The sequence below is a fragment of the Netta rufina genome (genome assembly GCF_964035555.1).
Source record: "Netta rufina genome assembly, chromosome: 29".
Taxonomy (NCBI): domain Eukaryota; kingdom Metazoa; phylum Chordata; class Aves; order Anseriformes; family Anatidae; genus Netta; species Netta rufina.
The window spans coordinates 3,558,261-3,577,797 of record NC_140153.1 but is presented as its reverse complement, the minus strand read 5'-3'; the positions used below and the strand labels follow the sequence as shown (position 1 = coordinate 3,577,797).

Sequence of the window (19,537 nt, the reverse complement as noted above, 5' to 3'; positions counted from 1 at the left end):
CGAGGATCCCTGCTGGAAGGGCGGCGCGCTCTAGCCAATAGCGAGAGAGGGAAGGCGGGCTGGCTTGACGAACGCGGCCTCCAGCCAATCGGCGTCCAAGCTGTCCGCAGGCGCGCCGGCCTCGGTCGCCAATAGGCGAGCCGCGTGGGCGGAACCGGGCTTTGAATGGCTGCCTCGTCTCCCAATCGGCGCGCCCGCGGGGGGCGGCCTCCTTTTCCCGGGTCGCCCCGCGTTCAGCCAATGGCGAGTGCGCGCGGCCGCCATCTCCCGCGAGCGACGGCGGCGCCGACCAATGGGAGGGCGCGGGACGGGGAGTGACGGGAGGCGCGGCCAATCGCGCGGCGCCGGGGGGGCGGGCGCGAGCGGCCGGCGGCGCAGGGCGGGGGGCGCGGGCCAAGCAGGAAGTGGCTGAGGAGAAGCGGCCGCCGCCGAGGGGCTGGGCGGGAGCCGGGGCCCGCCGCAGGTAGGCCCGGGAGGGGCGGGGCGGGGCCGGGCGGGGAGGGGGGGAGGTGAAGGGGGGCGGGGGGGGGCCCGGGGCCGCTCCCCCTCCCCCCCCCCGGGCCGTTACCGGCCGCGGCTCGGGGCCGGGCCCCGCTCGTCGCCGCCCTCCCCGGGAGCTTCCCCTCGGCCCCCCCTTGGCCCCCCCTCAGCTGCTGGCGGCTCGGGGCCGCTGTGGCCCCCCCGTGAGGCCGCCCGGGGCCTTCCCCGCGCCTCGGCCCCGGGGGGGTGCGGGGGGGGAAGCACCTGCGGCCTCCCAGCCGCTGCGGGGGGGGGGGGGGGGACAAAGGGGCTGGGGCCGGGGGAGGCCCCTGGGTGCCCCCCCGGTGCCCCCCCGGTGCCCCCCCGGTGCCCCTTGTGTTGGGCCCGGCTCCCGGCTGAGTTTCTCGCTCCGGTTCCCCGGGGCGAGGCGGCCCCGTGAGGCGGGGGCTGTGCGGGCTCCCCCCGCCTCCCCTCTGGAGGTGGTGCCGGGGGGGGGGGTGCGGGGGGCTCCGAGCGCCCCCCGGCGGCCCGGGAGCAGCGGGGAGCTGCCGGGGGGCTCTGGGGGCAGCGGCTGCGGAAGGGGGGGGGTGGCAGCGGGAGGCTCGGACAGGAGCTGGGGGCGGCCCGGGGGGTGCGGGGGGCCTGGGGTGGGCGGGGGGCGTCGCTGTGGGGGTGTCGGCGCCTTGGGGGGCGGCTGCTGGCTCCCGGCCGCTTCCCGAGGGGCCTCCTGGGTCCCGTGCGCGAGGGGGCAGCGGTTCGGTAGCGGGAGCGCCTCGTGGGGTCGCCAACCCCCTCGCTTCATCTTCCCCGCTGTTTTCACGGCGTCTGCCCCTGAAAAGTCCCCGATTTCCCCGGGCAGCCTGGGGGGGCCGCGGTGATCGTCCCGTCACGGATTGAATTCCCGGAGACTTCCCCGAAGGGTGAGCGGAGGAAGCCCGGTAGCGTGGGTGCTCAGGTGTTAGCAGCGCGTTAGGCAGGGCGGCTTGTTAGTGGGAGCAGCTGCCTCCAGCGCGTATTTTTAGCACAGCTGAGGAGGGAAAAAAGCACCCGAGCTCGCGCTGCGCCCCACATGTGGCTGCACTGGTGGGGGTGGGAGGGGAGGCCGGGCACTGCTGCAGCACCGGGTGTCCCACCGGGAGCTTCCCTGGGCTGTGAGGAGCAGCAGCAGGCCCAGAGAGCTCTCCCGGGGCTCGTGCTGGGGGGACCCAGCTGCCCGCAGGCAGTGCTGGAAGCCTGCAGGGCCTCGCAGAAGCGCCGGGGCTGAGCCGCTCTTGGGGGCGGGTGGGGAGCTCCAGCGAGGGGCCAACAAACCCTCCCGGTGCTGCCCGGGGCTCGCCGGCCCGTGGGGAGCTGCTCTGAGCCTCGTGTGCTGGGCTGGTTCTGCTCTCAGTGGGTTCTCCTGGGTCGTGCGATCCCGGCTTCCGCTGACGTGGGATTGCCTCCTGCAACATGTTCCGTAGGGCTTGAAGTTATCTGTCCGTAAAGCACCTGAGCACGCAGCTGGGTACTAGAAAATGCAAATGTACGCGAGCAAACGTGTGGGGCTCTGTGGTGTGTGACAGCAATGAGGGGGCTTCGTGTTCCTTTCTTCTGGCATCCGACCGGGCGCTTTTATTTATGCCGCTAGAATAAATGGGGTGTCCCGGCCGGGGTTGGAAACTTCGTGTTGTAAAAGTTGGTGGGATGAAGCGGCACGAAATGCGCGAGGATGGAGAGAAGCGGGTCTGTTCTCTGAAGATCTGACAAAATCTGGCTCGTGGAGGGCTGTGCTGGGAGCCCATCGCGCCGTCAGAGGGAGCGTGGCCTGCGGAGGGTGGAGGCGATGCCGGGAGCTGCACGGGGTGGTTGTGCCCCGAGCCGACCGCCCCTCGCACCCTGCAGGCCGTGGGGAGAGGCTCGTGGTGCTGCGCCTGCCCGTGCTTAAAATCTTCATTTCTCAGGCCGGCCAAATTGTCAGTGTTTCTGGATCTCGTCCACTGCTTGTTTGTTTTGCTCTTTCCCGAAGTTAGCAGATGGTGGAGCCTTAATTCTGTTAAACGTGTGGGAGCTTAATCCCCCCCAGCCTCTGCCGGGCCGTGTGGCAGCTCTGCTCTGCGGGACAGGCGCGCGGCTGCTCGGGTGGATCTGCCCCGGGCTGCGGGGGCAGCACAGAGCCCAGGGCCGTGCTCAGCTCCGATGCAGCCCCTCTGCTGCCCGAACGGGGGGGTGGGAGCGGGCTGGGCAGCGGGATCAGCGCGGGTGCTGCCCTCCTCCCCCCCACCCCTTCGCAGCTCATTTTGGGTTTGCCCCTCGTGATTTCCCCCTCGGATTGCCCCTCGGATTTCCCCCTTCCCTGCCTGCGGACCCAGCTCATGGCACTTCCATGCGGCTGGGGGCCGCCCCTCCCTCGTCTGCTGCGCCGCTGGGAAGGAACGGAGTGCCCTGCCTCTGCAGGGCTAAAAATACGAGCTGCTCGAGCCCATCCTCCACCAAGCAGCTCGGCCTCCTCGCTCAAAGCCTCCCTGAAACCCGAGGCAGCGGGCAGGCCGGCAGCTGAGGATGCTGCAGCGCTGGAAATCCTCCTGCTCGCGGCGAGTGGGAGTTGGCCTGGCTAAGAGGCTTTGGGCCGGCGCTGCCGCCGCCCTCCCTGCTGCGTCCCCTGGTGCCTCGCAGCCGCTCTTCCCCGCGGGGAGCCCGAAATGGCCGATGGCTCGGCGGCAGAAAATGGATTTGCTTCCTCCCGAAATTCTGCAGCGCTCAGAGCAGGGACGATCGGGGCACGTGAGGCAGCAGGCAGGGTGGAAAAAAAAGGAGAGCAGCACCCGCGGCTCCCCGCAGCTCCCAGGGGTGCTGGTGCCGTTCGTGCAGTGCTCCGGGCCCTTCAGCCCGGATCCAGCTCGTGGCGATCCCATAAACACGGCCGGTGCCGGGCCAGAGCGAGTCTGGTGCAAAACCCACACGTTTTTTGCAGCTGCAGGGCTGTGGTGGGGCTGCGGTGGGGCTGCGGTGGGGCTGCCCGGCTCTTTGCTCCCCAGACCCCTGCTTCTGACCCCGGCCGCGTGCCAGGGCTGAGCCACGCCGAGGGCTGTGGGCACGGCGCTGCCCTGCGGGGCGATCCGGGAGGGGTGAGGAGGGGGAGCGGGGGCTGCCTGGGCACAGCGAGCCCCTCCGTGGCCTCTCGGGGGTAAATTAATCATTAAACCCTTGGAGAGCCTTAAAGAGACCGTTGTCTGCGAGGCCGGGCGGGGGCTGCCCCTGGCATCGAGGAGCTGGCTCCTTTTTGGTCCTGTGGGGCTGGCAGCGGGGGGGCCCTGCCCGCAGAGCTGGGCAGAGCACCCACTCCCTGGGAAATGCGAGCCCCCCCCGGCCCTCCCCCTTCTCTCCCCCACAGGGAGCCCTCCCGAAGCTCAGTCCCCCCGCAGTGGCCGTGGCACCTCCCCGGGAGCGCAGCCGGGGCTGGCTGTGGAGGGCCGGGTGGGCGAATTCCCCGGAGATGGGGAGGCCGAGGGAGAAATCCCCGGTGTCGGGAGGCGAGGAGAGCCCCTGGGCCTGCCAAGGAGAGGGAACGGGGTGGGCACGGAGAAATCCCATCTGGAAATCCCATCGGCCTTGGGTCGCGGCGTCTGCTCTGCCCCCCAGCCGCTTCGCTGCCCTCGGTGCTTTCCTCTGCCTGCTTGTGCACCTCCTGTGCCCCGGGGGAGGGGGAAAGGGGCCGTGGGAGATGGGACCCCGTGTCCCCGGATCCCCAAGGTAAAGGCTGCTGGTGGGCAGGAGCCCTTCTCGGCGCTAACCTCCGTTTCTTTCCTCATCTGTGGCCTCCTCCCAGGCCTGGCTGAGTCCCCTCTGGGGCCGAATCTCTCATCTCGGAGATCTTGTTTGCTCTCTGGCCTTAGCTCGGCTTGGGCAGTAAAATTACACGGATCCGTGTCGCTTGGAAAGGATCAGCTCGGTTTCACCTCATTTGTGCACCAGCTTCACGCCGGGGCCAGCTCGCTGTGCGGCCGCTCCCAGCAGGGTTTGGTTTTGGGGCGCCACTGTGGGTGCTGTGGGCAGGAGCCCCCAGCATGGACACGGAGCCGCTCCTGCCCACAGCCCCCGCTGCTCGCACCAGCTCAGGCAAAACTCATCAAAACTGCCCTTCCAGCCCCAAACACAGCGCGCCTTCCTTTTACCCGCGCCGCCTCTCACCCATGGCATCTGGGCAGCGGCTTCGATGGCTGGGGGGGGACACGGGGCTGGTGCTGGGGGGCAAGGGGAAGGGCAAGGAGTAGAGGGGGGTGCTGCCTGCTGCTGGAATAACCCCAGGCGGGGCTGCTGGGGGCTCTGCCGCCCCCTCCCCGCCAGGTCGGGGCCGTGGATGGAGGCACAGGAGCGGGGAGAAGCCACCTCGGGTGCCGCCAGTTGCTGCTCTCGGGATTGGCCCCGTGATGCCGGCGCTCGTTTGGCTCTCGGGGAGCAGCCGCTGGCCCCGGCGTGGGCTCGGCACAAAGGGCTGGCCTCCCAACGGGGGAGCGGCTCCCAAACGGCCCCGGGAGGGCCCCGGGGGCCGGGCCGTGCGTGGCTGCAGCCCTCCAGGTGAGCCCGCTCCCGTTTCTCTCGCAGCCAGCCCGGCGGCCACGCGCTTTCTGCGGGGCTGTGCCCGTGCCGGCGGCCCGCGGGAGGCCAGCAGTCGAAGCCTGGGGAGCGGTGGCACGGGGACAGGCTTTGTCAAAGGTTTCCTCCGTGCCTCGGAAGCTAATCCTGCCGTCACGTGGTGCCGCGGCTCCGCGCTCCCGCTGGCCTCGGACGCAGGCAGGGCCGCGGCCCCGCGCGGGGATGGGGGCGGCGGGGGGGGCTCCGCTCGGCCGCCGGCTGCCGGAGGGCTTTCGGTCCCTCCTTTGGGCTCGGCGACAACCGGCCGACGGGAAGGGAAGCCCTGGCAGGGCCAGGGAGGGAAACAGGAAAAACAGCCCGTAAAAAGAGCGTAAAAATAGCGAGCCTTGGCACGGGCCTGGCCCCTGGGCTTTTGTCTGGGCCCCTCGGGGCTGCTCCCGGGGGCTCGGGGGCAGCGAGCTTGTGGCAGCCCCGCGGCGGGGACGAGCGCGAAGCCCCCGGTGCTCCTGCCTTGCCGAGCCGCCTCTTGGCGAGGCTGCGGGGCTGCGGATGAGGCTCGGGGCCCAAGGCAGGTCTCGGACCCCCCCCCAGTGCTGCGGGCGAGGGCAGAAGGGGCTGGGGCAGGGGGGAGCAGCGAGCGTCGCCTCCCCGCGAGCCGTGCCTGGTGTTGGCCGGGCAGGAGGGAGCCCTGCTTCTGGAGGAGCCGCGGTTGCTGGGGACAGCTCTGGTTTGTGATCTTCAGGTTTTCTCTTGCAGCGGTGGGCGGGATGAGCAAAGAGCCCTGGAGCTGCGCGAGTGGCTCCCAGTGCTGTTATTCCAGCTGCCAGCCCCTGCAGCTCCCGGCTGGCGCAGGGCCCGCGTCGCAGGCGGGATGGGGCCGGGCCGGTGGGCAGCAGCTCCTTCGGGCCCTGCCTGGGCCTTCCTCTGGCGGGGCCGACCCCAGGGTGGGCAGTGCCCGTCCGTGGCTGCCACCTCTGAGCTCCGAGCGGCCGCGAGGCTGCTGGCAGCCGGGCGGTGCAGCGAGGATCTGCTCCCTGCAGCTCAGCCCGGGCCCTGCGTTCCTGACCTCCCCCCGTTAGGGGAGGCGTTTGCAGACCCCTCTGGGGGAGTTTTGGGCCCCACGAGGCCCCAGGTGCTGCGGGGCCGGGCCGCAGAGCCCTGCCCAGGACCAAAGCTGCGCCCGCAGGCCCGCGGGGCCTCTCCGGGAGCTGCGCTGCGCGGCACGGCCTCGCCACTTGGCTTCCTCTTCCTGCCAGACAGCGGCCGAGACGCGGCCCCACCGGAGCCGCTCCCCGCCCCTGCTGCCCCCGGTAAGCGAGGGGCCGGCCGGGCCCCGGCTCCTGTCCCACATGGGGCTGCCCCCGGTAGCGTGGCCCCGCTGCCAGCACCGGGCTGCTTTGCTGAGCGGGCTGAGCAGAAACCTGCCCGAAAGCGAAAGCCCCAGGGCAGCGCCGGGACGTGGGGCAGCGCTGGGTGGGGGCTGCCCTGTGTCGGGGCCTCTCGTGCCCCCCGGGAGCGGGGCTGCTTTTGGCACAGCACTGGGGGCTCGGCGCAGCGCCCCGCTGAGCGCTGGGGAGGCTGGTGGCGTGGCTCGGCGAGGTGCTTGCCCCAGGGCATCCCCAGGAAGGGGTTTTCATGGGGGGACAGGATCGGGTGTCCCCAAGGAGCCTGTGCCCCGCGCGCTGTGATGTGTTTCTGGTGGCAGTCGGGGCAGTGAGCAGCGACTTTCAGATTTCTGTGCTTTTCGGATGCTCTCCTTTCAGAGCAGGGCTGGGCTGTGCGGCTGGCAGCCGGGCTGTGCAGCCTGGGGCTCAGCTCTTGAGGTCGGAGAGGATTTCTGGGTCTTTTCCCAGCACCGCTTTGGATCTTTGCCCCTTCCTCTCTCTCGTGCCTTGGTTTCTCGGTTTCGGGGCCCTGCGCGGCCCCGATCACCGCTCCCTGGGGGGCAGGTGCCTCTGGCCAGGCGGGACGGTTAAAAATACCCCTCCCTTCCAGCACTGCCTTTGAAAAACAGTTCTTGTGCCTAAGAAAACAGTGGTGTTTGGAGCTACCAAAATAACTCCCCGTGTCAGCAGGGCAGGGGTGGGGACGGAGCCGGGCCCTGCCCACCTCTGCTGCCTCCTTTTTGCTAGGAGAGCCGGGAGGGGGCTGAGCGGGGGATCTTGGCCTTGGGGTTTTGAAGGACAACGCTTGTGGGGGCTCCTGTGGCCTGGGGGAGGAAAATCGCTGCAGGATGGAGGGGGCTGCAGTGGGGGCGTTTGGTCCTCGCGGATGTCGCAGGGTCTCTGGGGAGGAGGTCGCCATGGAAGCCGAGTTGCTCCTGCGAGGACGCGAGCCCGCTCCTTCCCCCAGCAGCGCAGGCGCTCTCCTGGCCGGTGGCACCGCGCTCGCACCCAGGGACGCGGCGCTGCCAGGCTGCAGCCCTCAGCAGGAGCCTCCCTGCGGGCAGCTGGAGCCTCCCTCGCCTTCTGCTCCGCGTCACGGCCCCGGCGAGGCGAAGGGAAGCACTGGGGGCGAGGCGCTGTGGTCTCCAGGGCAGGAGGCTCGGGCAGGAGCGTGTCTGAGAGGAGGCGCTCTGGGAAGCTGCAGCTCGTGCTTATCCCTGGTCCGATACGAGGGAGTGTCAGGAAAGCGGCTTCGTTAGCGCTGCTGCGGGGCCGAGGTGCTGAGGGGCCGTCCACGCCTGGGGCCTCGGAGCTGCTCGGCTCCGCAGCAGCCCGTGGGACGAGGCGATGGGTGCCACGATCCGAAGATCCGGCAGCTGAAGGCGCCTCTGGTGCCAGCCGCCGGGAGGGTGCCGTGGCCGCTCTGCTGAGACGATCGCGGCGGGACCCCGCGGGCTGGCAGGAGTTGGCTGTGGTGGCCGTGTTTGCTCGTACCTCCTCCAGCCTTTGAGCTGAAGGGTTTGTTTTTGTTTTTGTTTGTTTTTTTTTTTGCTCTGCTGACTGATGGTTGGGGGTAACCGGCTGCCCCTGGGGGCGGTGCCATCCCCAGGAGCATCCTCAGCCCCATCCCAGTCAGCAGCAGGGTTATCCCTGTCAGTCAGAGCCCTTCCTGGCTAAGCCACATCCCTTGCCTGCAGTTTAATCCTGGGATTTCTTACCCGGCCCCCCGGGGGCAGGAGGAACATTATTCCCTTTGTCTCTGCTGCAGCCATGTTTGGAATCCTGTCTCCACGGCTCCTCTCAACCTCCTCCTCTTCGTCCTCGGCTCCCCGGCCGCCGGTGTTGGAGGCCTCCTGCCCTCCTCCTGCCCTCCTCCTGCCCAGCCTCGCAGCCCTGGGGAGGCCTCGCTGCCGTGGGAGAGGACCAGCCCGGTGCCAGCCCCGTGCGCTGATTCACCGCGAGCCCGGATGGACGGCTCTGGCCCCGGGGCAGCGCTGCCTCAGCCAGTCGGCCTCCCTGGTGCTCAGCCTCTCCCAGGACGCTGGGATCCTTTGAACTCTGTCCTCCGGGCTGGGGATCAAAAGATGCCAAGCAGACAAAGCAGGAAAGGCAGAGAAGTGCCGTGATTTGCCCCTGGGCTTCAGGGCTGGGGTTCAAAGGGAAGGAGGCACGGGGATTTTGTGGCTGGTGCGGGGTAAGCTGGGAAGGAGCAGGTTCCCAGCCTTGTTTGGCAGGGGGTTGGCGCAGAGCAGGGGCTCGCTGCCGCCTGGTGAGCTCGTGGTGCTCGGGAGAGCCCCGCACGAGTGGGGTCACGGCACGCGGGCGCGCTGCTGGCTTCGTCTGCGTGCTGGGGTCGTGGTGCTAATGCTCCTCTCCTCCCTCTCTTCCAGACTCTGCCGTAGTCCCCACCATGGGTGACATGAAAACTCCAGATTTTGACGACCTTCTGGCAGCTTTTGACATTCCTGACATCGACACGAACGAGGCCATTCACTCCGGCCATGAGGAGGCCGACGCTCACATCAAGCAGGTCCCTGGGGAGCCGGGGCCCCCCGACCACGTCCTGCCCCACACGGACATCACCGCGGTCAGCGTGATCGTGAAGAACACCGTGTGCCCCGAGCAGCTCGATGCCCTGGATGGGCGCAGTAAAGACGGGCACGTCATCGGGCCCCGCTTGCTGCAGAACGGCTTCGGGGCCACCGAGATGCCCAGGTCCCCCAGCTCCAGGTCCGTGGAAGCTGTGGCATCCTCCAATGGGGAGTGCTGGGTGAAAGAGAAAGGTCCCAAACCGCTGGATATCTTCTCCCATTTCAGTCCCGATCCCAACGAAGACAACGCTGCCAACCTGATCGACAGACCTCGAGAGTGCAAGCCCAAGGAGAAGTCCCTGGCCGTGCCCTCCCTCTCCCCGTCGCCCACCCCATCGCTGGACTGCAAGGAGCCCATGGGAGAGAGCGCGGAGAACCTGCCCCCGGCTTTCCCGCAGCCCTTTGAAACCAGCCAGGCAGGGGGAGCAAACGGGTCCCCTCCTACCGTTCCCTGCATCAAAAAAGAGGAGTCTGACTCAGAGGAGGTGGGCCGCGAAGCCAGCCCAAAGGGTTTGGCCGCAGCCCTGGGTGACAGTCCCTTGGAGCACTTGAAGTCGGTCACTGTTCGCTACTCCACAGGTGATTCTCCCATCGCTTCGTGGCCCGGTTCCGACCCAAACCTGGACAGCAGCACCAGCAACCTCCCCGAAGTGAAGCGCTCGCCCACCAGCCCCCGGGAGCCGTTCTTCAAGCCTTCGTCCCCCGTGGTGCAGAGCCCCAGACTGCCCCCTTCTCCGAAGCAGCTGGATGACATCGCCCTTAAGGAAGAGCAGGAGGCTCTGGAGAAGTCGATGGGAAGCCCACAGAGTATGTCTAGTGCTGAGGAAGAGGAGGAAGAAGACGACAACAACAACGATTCCCCTTCTTCCAATTCCTCGCGGCCCCTGAAAGTGCGGATTAAAACCATCAAAACGTCGTGTGGCAGCATCACCAGGACGGTGACCAGGGTCTCATCGGACTCAGAGCCAGGCTCCACCAAGGGGGCGGCCGAGCAGAGCTCTCAGGAGCCCTCTCTTGAGGGTCTCAGCTTTTCGGGTTCGGCAGAGAAAGAGGACGGGATCGTGCTGGAGGTGCCCAAGGAGAAGATGGATCTCTCCAGCCCCTTGAAAACCATCGAGGGGCCAAAAATTGTCAGCGTCCAGCTTGGCAACGGCACCAAGATCAAAGGCACCGTCCTGCCGGTCTCCACCATCCAGAACGCCAGCAGCGCCATGCTGATCGCTGCCAGCGTCGCCCAGCAGAAATCCGTGGTGCTGCCGTCCAAGACGGGCAAAGCCGTGGCCAAGAACATCATCAACCTGGTGCCGCAGACCCTGCCCAAAGCCGACACGCGGACCAACGTCAGCACCGTGACGCAGACCACCACCATCACCACCACGGCCAACCAGAAGGTCAACGGCACCACGGTGGTGATGGTGCAGCCGCAGAAACCTTCCCCCACCATCGCGGGCACGGTCATCTCCAGGAGCCAGTCCAGCCTCGTGGAAGCCTTCAACAAGATTCTCAACAGCAAAAACCTCTTGCCAACCTACAAGCCCAACCTGAACCCCCCAGCCGATGCGAGCCTCTCGCTGCCTCCGTTCGGTTACCGCTGCCTGGAGTGCGGGGACTCCTTCGCCCTGGAGAAGAGCCTGGCTCGCCACTACGACCGGCGAAGCATGCGCATCGAGGTGACCTGCAACCACTGCACCAAGCGCCTCGTCTTCTTCAACAAGTGCAGTCTGCTCCTGCACGCCCGGGAGCACAAGGACAAAGGGCTGGTGATGCAGTGCTCCCACCTGGTGATGAGGCCCATCGCTTTGGATCAGATGATCGGGCAGCCGGACATCACCCCCCTGGTCTCGGTCGCCTCCTTCCCTGCCGGCAAAGTGGCCGGCGTGGCTCAGGACGCCTTGGCCGCGGCCAACGGGGCTCCGGAGCTCCCCATCCTGCCTCTGAGCAGCGGCTTGGAGCAGACCAACTACAGCTGCTTCAGGTGCCTGGAGTGCAAAGAGCAGTGCAAAGACAAGGCCGGGCTGGCTGCACATTTCCAGCAGACGGTGACCACGGGGACGACCAGCAGCACGGTACGTGGCTGTGAGGGGCCCTCCTGGCACGTGGCGCGGGGGTGGCTCGCGTGAGGGGAGCAGCAGCTGGAGAAGCCGCCAGGTCGCTGGGGGGCTCCGTGGGGCAGCTCTTGGGGCAAACGCGTTTCTTGTGCCCGCGTTCGCCGGCCTGCCTTGCGGATGCCTGCTGGGCAGAGCTGGCAGCGAGCTGCAGGAGGAGGCGGGTGAGCGGCAGCCCCCGTGCTGGCCGGAGAGGCGCTCTGTGGGAGGGCAGCAGGGCAGGGCTCTCCAGATGCCATCTGAGCAGCTCTCTCCCTGCGTGCCCGCTGTGAGAACCACGCAGGAAGGAAAAGGTGAGAGCCAGGATCTAGTCCCTGCCCGGAATCGGGGGGGGTTTTGGCAGGAGGTGTGGGGGGCAGAGCAGTGCCCGGCCTGCCAGGCAGCCCCTGCGCAGCCACGTTGCAGCCGTGGCCCCGCTGCTTCCTCTTTCTGCTGGCCTGAAGCACAAACAGAGTCTGGGGAAAGCAGGGAGTCTGTTTTTAATCCGGCTTCGAGAGCTAACCTTGAGCTGTGCGCGCTTCCTGTTGTTGCCAAGACATCCTGGTTTGTTGGGCAGGCAGCACCCGGCAAATGCAGGACTGAGAGGTGACCTCTGAAAGGCAGGCAGAGCGCACAGGCCCCCAGAGGAGCAAATGCAGTCCCACCCAGGCAGGACAGCACCCTGCTCCTCCTCACCTTCCCTTCTGTCCGCCAGCTTCCTCTGCACGGGAGGAATTTGTTGTTTCCTGGTGCCTCTGATTGCTTTGAAGCGCTGCTGCTGCAGCCGAGGCGCTGTTTGGCCGCGGCCCTGCTGATCTGGAGCTCTGCTTTCTGCATGAAGGTCACCAAGGCTCACGTGCCCGTGTGCCTGTTTTGCTGCTAGAGCCTCACGTCCCGTCTGCAGGCAGCTGGGGGGCCGTAAAGCATTTCTGGGGCACAGGAAGCATCCTCTCAACAGGGAGGATTTCCTATTCCCGTCCCCTCTCCTAACCCTGCTGTCGGCAGAGGGGTTGAGCTGTGTGGGATGCAGCGATGCCAGGACGTGCTCTGGATCTCCGGGGCTGTGGCAGAAGCAGTGAGAGGGCACAGAGATCCCTGCTGGGGGCAGGGACCTTCTCCTTCTCCTTTATCCCAGCCCGAGGCAGGAGAGGCAGCAGGGGCTGGCCCTGGGTGGTGTTTGCCTGCAGCAGCCAGCTCAGCCCGCACTTGTGCCGTCCCTGTTCTGGGTTCTGGGCACGTTCCAAGCATGGGGCAGCTCTCAGGGAGCGGTGGGGTGGATGCTTGGGCTCCTTGCAGGCGGCTTCTCCCTTCCAGCAGCCTCCTCAGTGGTTCCTGCGCCGTCCTTGCCCCTCGATGCAGACCCTGCTCAGACCCGAGGGCGGCCGCAGGACTGGGGCCCAGCCTTTCCCATCTCCCTCCCTCCAGGCGCGGCACTTGTGTGGGCAGGGCTGGCTGCTCCTGCTGGCTCAGCCTTTGTCCTTGGCTATAAAAACCCTGCCGTGGTTATGGACCTGCTCCTCTCCTTCCTCCCCCCACCTTTGCTCTGGTTATCGCGTCTTTCAGGGCAGCTCCTTCCACTGAAGGCTCCGTCCTGTTTCCCTGAGCCCTTGCCAGCCTCCCCTCAACGTCCTCGTGGCTGTGCCCTGGTGTGGAGGTGGAGGTGGCTGTGAAATGGGTTTGGAAGCTGGTTTGAATGAGCCCCCGCTCCCTCCTGGCAAAGTGGCTGGTGCCAGGCTACCCTCAGCACGGTGCAGCTGGGATCCATCTGCGATGAGAAGCCTGGAAAAGGCATCTGAGCGCGGGGAACACGCTCAGCAGTCACCCAGCGAGCTGGCACAAGCAGATCGTCTCCTAAAAGAGCCCTGCGCACGAGCTGCCTGCTCCCCACGCTTTCTTTCCCCCAGCAGCACAAAGAAAGGGCTGAAAAGTCCCTGCCCGCGTGGCGCGCGCCGGGCTGCAGCTCTGTGCCCTTGTCCCGCAGGTCTGCACGACGTGCCCCATGATCATGTCCAACCGCTGCAGCTTCAACGCCCACCAGAGGATGCACAAAAACCGCCCCCCCCACGTCTGCCCCGAGTGCGGGGGGAATTTCCTCCTCGCCAACTTCGAGACCCACCTGAAGGAGGCCTGCCTGCACTTCTCCCGGAGGGTGGGCTACAGGTAGGGCTCTGCCTCCTGCCAGGCTTCTGCTGGGGCCGAGGGGACCGGGGGGTCCCAGGGCGGGCGGGGGCCCTTCTCGGGCGGGTTTCTGGGCAGCAGGTGGGGCAGGAACCCACCACCCCCCTTCCCCTGGTGCTGGGTGCGGGGCTGAGGATGAAATTCTCGCTTCGCTCCCTTCTTTGGCTCTCCCCCCCTCTAACCCCAGGGGAATTTTCCTCCTGGCCACGGTTCTGACCTCAGCCAGAGCTGGCAGCGTCGGACCCCCAGGGGCTCTTCCTGATGAGCAGTGGGCAGGGCTGGATGCCTAGAACTGGTGGGGTCCTGGTGGCTCTTGGGGCTTGGGGGCTCCTGCCAAGTGCTGCCTGCAGGCAGGGAGGGGCGAGCTGCCCCTGCAGCAGCCGTGGGCTCCTTGCTGCTCGTCTGTGCCTCGGTGTGCGCTGGTGTCGGTGGCTGGCTGAATCCCCCGCGCCGCCCGTCCCCTGCCTCACGCTCTCCTCCGCTCTGCAGATGTCCCAGCTGCGCTGTGGTGTTCGGCGGGGTCAACTCCATCAAGTCCCACATCCAGACCTCCCACTGCGAGGTGTTCCACAAGTGCCCCATCTGTCCCATGGCGTTCAAGTCAGCCCCCAGCGCCCACGCGCACGTTTACACGCAGCACCCCGGCTTCAGCAACCAGCAGTCCAAGTAAGTTCCTTCGAGCCGGCCCCCGGGCTGGGAGAACCGGGAGCACTCCCGGTGGGTGGGCGGCTGGGGGAAGCGCTCAGCACCAGTGCAGAGAGCTGGGACCCCCCCCATTTTACCTTCCCATCGCTTGGTGTGGGCCGGGCTGCTCCCAGGGCTGCTCCCGGCCCTCCTGCCCAGGGGCATCCTCCACGGTTCTCGTGACCCTGGGCTGTGCTGACAGTGGCCTTTTCCTCCGGCAGAATGATTTACAAGTGTGCGATGTGCGACACGGTCTTCACCCACAAGCCCCTGCTCTCCTCCCACTTCGACCAGCATTTGCTCAACCAGCGGGTCAGCGTCTTCAAGTGCCCGGACTGCCCGCTGCTCTTTGCCCAGAAGCGCACCATGCTGGAGCACCTCAAGGTAACGCCGTGGCCAGGCTCAGCCTCCTGGTGCCTCTCCACTGCCCTCTTTCACCCCTCATGACCGCGATGCTTCAGACCCGAGGGGAATCCCTCAGCCCCACACTGGGGTGGAAGGAGGAGACGGCCCCGCATCGGCTGCGTGCTCACTGTCCCTCAGAGCTGTGGAGCTGTGCCCATGCCTGAGTGTCCCCAGGGGGACAAAGTCCCCGATGCGCTGTGTTCCCACACCCTGATCAGGATATTGGTATTTGGTAAATACTTTTACAGGGGTGTCCTGGGGCTGGATTATGGCTGTCAGCTCATCCCCATCACAGCAAGGCCCGGTGTCTCCCCTCCTGCCCCGAGGCTGAGGGTCCATCTGCAGAGGGAGGCCTGGAGGCCACTGCAGGGTTTCCTGCAGTGCTGGAGGAAAATCCTGGCCCCGGTCAGCTGCCAACACTCGTGTCTTTGCTTTCCAGAACACTCATCAGCCCCAAAAACCCAAGGACGACCTGGCAAAGAAGGCGGCTGTCCTGCTCACACCAAAGCAGGAACCTGTCGAAACCCCCGTGTCCAAGATTTCGGAGGAGTCATCGTCCTCCACGGAGGAGGATGAGCCTCCCAGCTCACCAGAGCTGCGCAAGACAAAGCGGAGCCGCTTCCAGCGCAAGACAGTCAACAAGTCGAAGGGCAGCGGGTGGACGTGCGGGGTTTGCCACTCCTGGTTCCCAGAGCGTGACGAATACGTCTCCCACATGAAGAAGGATCACGGCAAGGTGAGGAGGAGGCCAGGGGCTCCAGCTCAGCCAGAGGGCAAGGCACCCAGGCTCCGTGCTGGGCCCGGAGCATTCCCTGCCTCGGTGTGGGCAGTGCTTCTCCTCCCGTACAGACCTGGTCAGGAGCCTGCCTGCTCGCTGAGGCTTCGGGGAGCTGTTACCTGTTACGGTGAACAGCAGAGAGCAGATATTTGGTTCCCCAATGTGCAGCCGTGGGATGGGAAAGGAGAGATCGGAGGCAGTGCTGAGGCCCCACATCTGGCTTCTCTGCACAGCTGGAGAGCCTGACTCTGGTCTCAGCTCCCGGTGTGGGACCCACCCGCCTCTTTCTTTCTTACAGTCGGTGAAGAAGTTCCCGTGCCACCTGTGTGAGCGTTCCTTCTGCTCTGCTCCCAGCCTCCGGAGACACGTGCGCGTGAATCACGAAGGGATCAAGCGCGTCTATCCCTGCAGGTACCCACAGCACCTTCTGGGTTGGGCTGAAACAGGGGAGTCTGGTTCCAAAGGGGCGAGTGGTTTCCGGGTCAGGTTGTTGTGGGGAGGATAAAGTTGCAGATGGCTGAAGCATGATGGGGGTTTAACAAGGGTCTTGGAAGTCAGATGGAAAGAAGTTACTGAGGGAGGGATTGAGTTTTACTGAGTTTTATACCCTGTAGAGGAAAGCAGGTGAGAATATTTTCAGTTAGAGCAGTAAATTGGGGGGGTCAGGATGCTGGATCCAGCTTTCCTAGGGCAGCCAGGGCTCAACACGTGCGCAGTCATGCTGAAGCAGGGCTGGGGCTCGGCTCCTCGCTGCAGAGCATCGCCTCAGTGCCGCCCTGCTCTGGCCCCGCAGGTACTGCACAGAGGGCAAGCGGACCTTCAGTAGCCGGCTCATCCTGGAGAAGCACATCCAGGTGCGACATGGGATCAAGGTGACCGACCAGACAAAGAGCCAGGAGGTCGTCATCGCCCGGATAGGGACTGGCACTACGCAGGTACGAGGTCGCTGGGGGTGCTCGCAGGGGCCTTGCAGAGTTTTCAGATAGGGCTGAAGGCAGCTCCACAAGCCCTGATCCTGGTCACTCGTGCCTCCACGCGTCCCGCGGTGCCTGGGGCTGGCAGCTCCCTCCCGCCGTGAGGCCCAGTGGCTGCCGCATCGTGGCACGGTTTGTTTAGCTCCTGTCTCTGCCAGCATGGCAGGGACTGAACTTGGCTGCCTCAGCCTCTTGCTGTGTGCTGGGAGAACTCAGAGCTTGCTTGGGAGCAGTCCCAGGCTGCGTGGGGTGAAGGCACTTGGCGTGGGGGGTCAGAGCGACTCAGAGGCAGTTTGTGGGATCCCCTTGGCCGGGGTTACCAGCGGGGGTGCAGCTCCTGGGGCCAGCCAAGAGCGGTGGAGTCACTGCCCCCATTCAGCCTTTACCTGAGCAGATACCTGGAGCCCGTTGGGGAATTACTGAGCAGGTTGGGGCTCTGCTGGGAGCTGCTCGGGCCAGGCACCCACAAAACCCAACCTTTGTCCCAGGTGTCCAGCCGGAAGAGGAAGCTGTCCTCAGACGAGGGCGACTCGTGCAGTGAGGAGCCTGACAGCACCACGCCTCCCTCCAAAAACCCCAAGGGCGACCGCAAGGCTCCCTTCCGCTGCCGCAAGTGCGGCTACCTCGCCAGCAGCTCGGCCGACTTCCAGGAACACATTCCCCAGCACCGGACTGACGAGAGCTCCCACCAGTGCCGGGAGTGCGGGCTCTGCTTCACCTCCCAGGTCTCCCTCAACCGCCACCGCTTCATCACCCACAAGAAGAAGAAGGGAGCGGGCGAGATGGAGGAGCCGGGGCCCCGCAGCCCCCTTGAAGGAGGTGCCCAGCACATGGCCGACGGCAAGCTGTCCTGCAAGGTGTGCGGCCGCTGCTTTGACAGCCAGCTGAACCTCAAGACGCACTTCCGCACCCACGGCATGGCCTTCATCCGTGCGAGGCAGAACGCAAGCCCTGAAAACTAGGGCCCCGGTGGAGGGGTATGAGACGTGTATATAATCAGCACAGAGCAGTTTGCGAGGAGGCTGCTGGAAGCCCACCTGGGTGCCACCTTCCTCCCTCCTCCTGGGCAGCGTTTTGAGGCAGGGCCGCGTGAAGGAGCTGTGAAGAGATGTGAGCTGGCTGGTGCGCTCTGGCCCGACTCCGTGTGCCCTGCACACGGAATCTGCTCGGCCACGGCCCTGTGAGGCTGAGTGTTCGCCCACCCCTGCTCTGTGGGCGAGAGCAGGGCGAAGGCAGAATTTTGGCTGCCTTATTGTACAGCAGATGAGGGGCAGAGCCCACGCCGGCCACCCTGCCTCGGGGGAAACCAAACGGTCTGTTTGCTGCTCTGTTGTCACACGGGGCCACAGCTGCCCCACAGCTGGTCGCATCTGTGCGGAGGGACAGTGGCCTCCCTCGCCCAGGGACGAGGACAGGGAATGACATCTCCCCACCCTGGGCCAGTGTCGCTGCCTCTTCTGACCTCGGCTTTCACACCGCCTGGACCTCGTGCTGCAGCTCAGTGGCTTTCTTCTTTTTGCCTCTTTCCCAGGAACCTCTCCCACATCCCAAGAACCAGCCTCAGCTGCGGTCAGCTGTGCTGGGAGCGGCTGTGTTGGGGTTTGCTGCTCCTCTGGGAGGGCTGGAGCAGGGCAGGACCTGGGGACCAGGGGAAGATGTCTCCACCGCCAGGCAGAGCTGTCTGTGCTGACAGTGACATCACAGCAGGATCCACCTTTTTTTTTTGTTTTCCTTTCCCTTTTCTATGTTGCTTATTTTGTATCTTGCTGGGAGAGGCCGATTCCAGACTGGTGGCCGCTCTCCATTTCCGCAGAGATGCTGCTGCTGCCCGGGCCCCTCCGTGGTTCAGTCCCGGCGCTGCTCACCCGCGAGGTTGCTCTTTGCCATCGCTTGCACTAACTCGAGGCGGCGCTGGCGTCAGTGTGCTGGTTTTGCACCAAGGGACGGCTGCACGAGGCCCCAGCCTGTGGCCTTTCACGGGGAGGAGTCAGCACTGGGAAACAAGCAAACAGAAGCCTCTCGACAAGCTCAGAGCAAGCCCTGGTGGCGTGGGCCACCCCAGCAGCGCTGCACCGAGTCTGTTCCTCGAAGCCTGGGGAGGTTTCGGGGCTCTCCCTGGGCCCCATCCTGGATCTGGGCTGGCAGCAGCTGCTTGCCAGGCCAAGGGGCCGAGGAGCGGAAGCTGCTGCCACCGCGCTGATGGGGAAAGCTTTTGCCTGGCTTTTCCAAGGGGCGACGCCATCACCCGGTGCTGCCATCCCAGCACCCAGGGCTTTGCTACTGCCCGGCCCGCAGCGGGGGCTCAGCCGTGTTCGCTGCTCCTCTTCCACACAACGCCCGCAGCTCCTGGCGTGGCCGAGCTCCCCAGAGGCCGCAGGGAACCACGTCCAGTGTGTGCGGGAGCCTGGCCCCGCAGTGCAGCCCGGCCGAACGGAGTGGTGGGGGCTCACCTGTGCGGGGCTGCCGCTGCATCTCCCCCCCCTCCCCGCCCTGTGACCTTCGGGGAAGGAGAAAAACAGCCAGAAAAGAGACTTCCTACTTGTTCTGTTTGTTTAGCGCCTGTGCTTGGGGTAGGGTGTTTGTGTGAGTAATTATTTCAGTAACTTAACTTTGGGCTCCTTATTTCCTTGTGAATAACATCTAACACGCTGTGTAAAGTTGTATCATACACTAAAAGTGACAAAAAACTACTGTTGTGATTTGGGTTGCTTTTTTTTTTTTTTTTAGTTTTTATTTTTTATGTTCTGGGGTGGGGAAAGATGGTTTGCTGGGGTTGGTTTCTGGTGGTTTTTTTTGTTGTTGTTTTGTTTTGTTGTTTCAGGTGCAAGGAGGGGGTTAATCCTCCCCCTTGCTGCAGGTGGATTCAACTGAACGGCACACACAGAAGGGGGGGGGCTTTTTAAAAATAAAAGAGAAAATAAATTAGCAGTTCCCACAGCCCCCAGGCCAGTCCCCCCTCCTGGCAGGGGGGCTCTTTGCCTCCCCAACCCCATCGACCACGTCGTCGTTTCCTCCATCGTCGTCTCCCCGACCCCTCTCAGCTGTAGCACGTGGGGCTGTGAACGTGTAAATGATGTTTAATAATAGAGAAGAACCTAAAGTTTCTACGAGTTTTAGAGGAAGGAAACAAAACAAATTGCTTTGTAATCTCTTGGTTTTCACGCACTTCAGTGCCTTTAGATCAACTTCTGTTAAAGCGTGGGGGCGGGGGGCGTCTGTACACTTGTTTTTAGGGGTTGTGACCTGATTATGCTACATTAAAACTACGGGCACTGCAAGAGGCTCTCAGGTATCCTTTATTCTTGTAGTAATAACGCAATTAAACTTTTAGTGGTTTAACCCCTGCTGTGCCTGTGTTACTTATGTGGCCCCACAAGGGCTCCAGTGGCTGCCCGCTGCTCTCCTG

General features: G+C 65.2%; 1 protein-coding gene across 3 annotated transcripts; it reads left to right on the top strand.

The window, feature by feature from the left end:
* The first annotated feature begins 389 nt into the window (after positions 1 to 389).
* Positions 390 to 19,470, top strand: ZNF687 (zinc finger protein 687). 3 transcript variants are annotated; one of them, XM_084303252.1, is made up of 10 exons: positions 390 to 463; positions 8,828 to 9,167; positions 9,255 to 11,094; positions 13,094 to 13,272; positions 13,780 to 13,956; positions 14,196 to 14,358; positions 14,819 to 15,115; positions 15,456 to 15,568; positions 15,951 to 16,092; positions 16,620 to 19,470. In XM_084303252.1, exons 2-10 carry the CDS (start codon positions 8,848 to 8,850, stop codon positions 17,091 to 17,093), a joined length of 3,705 nt encoding a protein of 1,234 aa, XP_084159378.1. In that variant the 5' UTR covers positions 390 to 463; positions 8,828 to 8,847; the 3' UTR covers positions 17,094 to 19,470. The 3 variants fall into 3 exon arrangements, with proteins under 3 accessions (XP_084159378.1, XP_084159376.1, XP_084159377.1); XM_084303250.1 differs by having other exon boundaries at positions 8,828 to 11,094; XM_084303251.1 differs by lacking the exon at positions 390 to 463 and adding an exon at positions 7,874 to 7,955 and having other exon boundaries at positions 8,828 to 11,094.
* Positions 19,471 to 19,537: the final 67 nt, after the last annotated feature.